Source organism: Protobothrops mucrosquamatus, unplaced genomic scaffold (assembly GCF_001527695.2).
Source record: "Protobothrops mucrosquamatus isolate PMUCROS unplaced genomic scaffold, P.Mucros_1.0 scaffold11823, whole genome shotgun sequence".
Taxonomy (NCBI): domain Eukaryota; kingdom Metazoa; phylum Chordata; class Lepidosauria; order Squamata; family Viperidae; genus Protobothrops; species Protobothrops mucrosquamatus.
This window is the reverse complement of record NW_015397601.1, coordinates 3,856-7,319: the sequence shown is the minus strand read 5'-3', so window position 1 is coordinate 7,319 and position 3,464 is coordinate 3,856. Positions and strand designations below refer to the sequence as shown.

The 3,464-nt window shown below is 46.6% G+C and overlaps 1 protein-coding gene across 1 annotated transcript in view; it reads right to left on the bottom strand.

Moving 5' to 3' along the window:
* Positions 1 to 2,481: 2,481 nt before the first annotated feature.
* LOC107301355 (serum amyloid P-component-like) overlaps positions 2,482 to 3,464 on the bottom strand; it is a 3,745-nt gene continuing 2,762 nt past the window's right edge. The window contains exon 2 of the mRNA XM_015830591.1: positions 2,482 to 3,110. Coding sequence (XP_015686077.1) covers positions 2,482 to 3,110 — 629 coding nt within the window. The remainder of the gene's footprint in view (positions 3,111 to 3,464) is intronic.

Sequence of the window (3,464 nt, the reverse complement as noted above, 5' to 3'; positions counted from 1 at the left end):
CCGAATCCCCTCTTCAAATGGTGAAACTCTGGGGTGTTGCTTGCGTGTTTCTCTTGAACTTGGAACAAACGGGGGTACTGACCGTAAGTTTCTTCCCTGGACTTTTCCCCAAGAGAATATTTACATTGCAACAGGCTTTCTAATGTACACAACGTGTTAGGTAACTACTGCATGTGTAGAAATATATTTAGGGGCTCAATGTTTATTTTTATTTTTTTTTAACTAGATGTACAATCAAAAGAGTTTGGAGGGCCTTTCCGTTCAGTTTTGCTTCACGCTCAGACATGTCTCAGTTGCCATTTTTGGGGTGTCCTGGGTGGGATGTTCCTTTGAAGGTCAGAAAAAAGACTGGATAAGGGGGTCCAGCTGCCTGGCTGGGGAATTCTGGGAGCTGAGGTTCCCAGGCCTTGCCAAGGATGGACACTCCTGGTCTAGAAGACGATGGGTGGAGAAAGAAGGGGTGGATTCTTTTTAAGGCAATGGATCTTGGGTTTTGGCTCGCTCAGGTGTTCAAGCATAAACCGAGATCATGTTGCCATTTCTTAGCTGGCTGTTTTGTCCCCAAATCCTTTCATAAAGAGGGGCAGAGGAGTTTTTAGGTGGTCCTGAAGAAAGTGTTCCTCTCAGCCCATGTTCAGGGAAAGGGGAGAAGCTTGAATTACACACTGGACAGTTCAAGAGATTTTGGGGGCCAAGCATGAGAACAGGTCCCAAGCGCTCATTTTTCTGTGTCCTAGTTAAGGAAGAAAGGATGGGTGGAAGGGAGGGAGGGAGGGAGGGAGGGAGGAAGGAGAAGGAGAGAGGAAGGAGAAGGGGAGGAAGGAAGGAAGGAAGGAAGGAAGGAAGGAAGGAAGATTGGAGGGGTGAAGGAAAGATGGAGGGAGGGACGAAAGAAACAAGGAAGCTTCCAAAATGTGGTTCTGTGCGTCCGTGTGTGTGCGTGTGTGTGTGTGTGTGTGTGTGTGTGCGTGTGTGCGTGCAGCTGTGGAAACTCTGGCTCAGGGTCCTATGTAGCTTTTGGGTGGTCTGTTATAACGTCAAACAACTGACAAATGACCAGTTGTTCAATGAGGACGACCTGTATGTTTCAGAAGACTTTTTTTAAAAAAAAAAAATTGTGATCTTCCGACACAAAGTGCAGGTAGATATACACTTTTCATTTTAAAAGAAGACTTACAAAAGAGGGATGGCTGCTGAAAAAGGAACCACAATCCTCTAGCATCGGTATTATTTTCACAACCAGTTGTGGGTGCCAGCTACACGAAGATTTGGCTATGAGGAAAACTGCCTTTCTTTCTTTCTTTCTTTCTTTCTTTCTTTCTTTCTTTCTTTCTTTCTTTCTTTCTTTCTTTCTTTTCTTTCTTTCTGCAATGGCCAAGCAGAACCACCAGAGGGCAGAATTGTTGCTCTCTGTTTAAAGGTGCAGCTGCCCCATTGAGCCACCAGAGGGCCACCATCTACCTCTTTGCACCTACAATCCAGTGCGAGAGAAGTTCCCTGAGGATGTTTCCAGCACGTGATGGACTTCAGTTCTCCATCGGATACTTCTAAGTTCCTCCTAAGAGCTTGGAAGACAAAACCTCTGGTCCCAGTGACTGACCCACATTGGATCCTGCCCTTTTTTTTACTTCCCATCAGAGGGCGCCCCTATTGCAGACCTTGGGTATAGCCAGCCTTTTTCTTTTAAGGTGCAGATGCCAAAGTAGGACACCAGAGGGCAGACCTTTCCCACTCTTTGAAAAAGCTGGGAATGGGAGAGAAGGAAGGAAAGAAGGAAGGAAGGAAGGAAGGAAGGAAGGAAGGAAGAAAGAAAGAAAGAAAGAAAGAAAGAAAGAAAGAAAGAAAGAAAGAAAGAAAGAAAGAAAGAAAGAAAGAAAGAAAGAAAGAAAGAAAGAAAGAAGGAGAGAGGAAGGAGAAGGAGAGGGAGGGAGGAAGGGAGGGAGGGAGGAAGGAAGGAAGGAGAAAGAGAGAGGAAGGAGAAGGAGAGGGAGGGAGGGAGGAAGAAAGGAAGAAAGAAAGAAAAAAGAAAGAAAGAAAGAAAGAAAGGGAGAAAGGAAGGAGAAGGAGAAGGAGAGAGGAAGGAGAAGGAGAAGGAGAGAGGAAGGAGAAGGAGAGGGAGGGAGGAAGGAAGGAAGGAAGGAAGGAAGGAGAGTGAAAGGGAAGAAGGAAGAAAAACACAGAGAGACTCATGCCAAGGCTTACAAGATTCTATCTGTAGTTGCTTTATGGTAGTACTGTGGGCCCTGCACCTGCATTTAGGATTTTGTTTTCCCATAAGAAGAACCCACAAGGAACAGGCAGCAGAACATGACCAAAAGAAGTTAATTTTATTGATAAAGAAACCAGCATCCTCACACCTGCTTTTCAAGCATGGATCACCTGCCTGTAATTCACCAACGGCTACTTGAGCCATTGGCATCCCATTGAAGAAATATAGATTTTTTTTTTCCAAAGAGAATTTTCTTTTCTTCTGTCTTTCTTTCAACAGATGCATTCCTCTTGGGGACTCAGCAAATCGTCCACAAAGACCTCGTTCTTGATGGTGTAGCTCAGGGACTTCCAGCTAATCAGAGGGTTAGCAATGTCAATGTTGTTCTTGGACACTCTAACCAAAGATGGCCCCAGCACAAGAGGCCACATGTTGACCTCTGAAATCTCCCCCACAAAGGATTCGTTGAGATAAAACCCCCCTCCGAAGGAGTCCTGGTCCTGCCCCAGCATGATGGAGGCCTCCTGGCTGATGCTGTAGCCCTTTTTCAGACTCCGCCGAGGAAAAGGTTTCCCGTTGAGCCAGAACCGGACCAGCCCATTGCTGGAGTCCCAGGACACACAGATGTGATCCCAGCTCGGTTCAACCTTCTGAGGAACCTTGAAATTTACATAGAAACCACCAACGTAAATGGAATATTCGTTGTAATCATTCTTCAAAATCAGAAAATCATTGGTATTTGACCGGGTGGCGTAAGAGAAGAGGCCATACGCCCGGGACAGGAGGGTGTAGTGTCTCAAACAGACGGTCAGCTTGGTCAAGGGTTGCTGGTTAGAGACGTGGAGAAGCACAACAGCCGTGGTAGATGCTGTTGGGAAAACAAAGACCTTGTTCCGGAGATCTAGAAGGAGAGAAAAGAGATCCTGATAAGAAGGACGCCAGCCTGAGAACTTGTGGAGCAGAGTTATTTTCCCACGGTCCGTTTTGGCCCAGCAGAGAGGAAAAGCAGAGAGGACATCAAATTAAGTCATCTATCCAGGAATCACGGACTTGGACTCTTAGGGGATCCTGAAGAAGTTGTTCCTCTCAGTTCAAATACAGGGAATGGGGGCAAGTTTGAAACATGCACTGGACCTCCTTAGAGGTCAAGCAGGAGGGAGGGAGGGAGGGAGGGAGGGAAGAAGGAAGGAAGGAAGAAAGGGAGGAAGGAAAGAGAGAACGGGAGGGAGGAAGGGAGGAAGGAGGGAATGGGAGA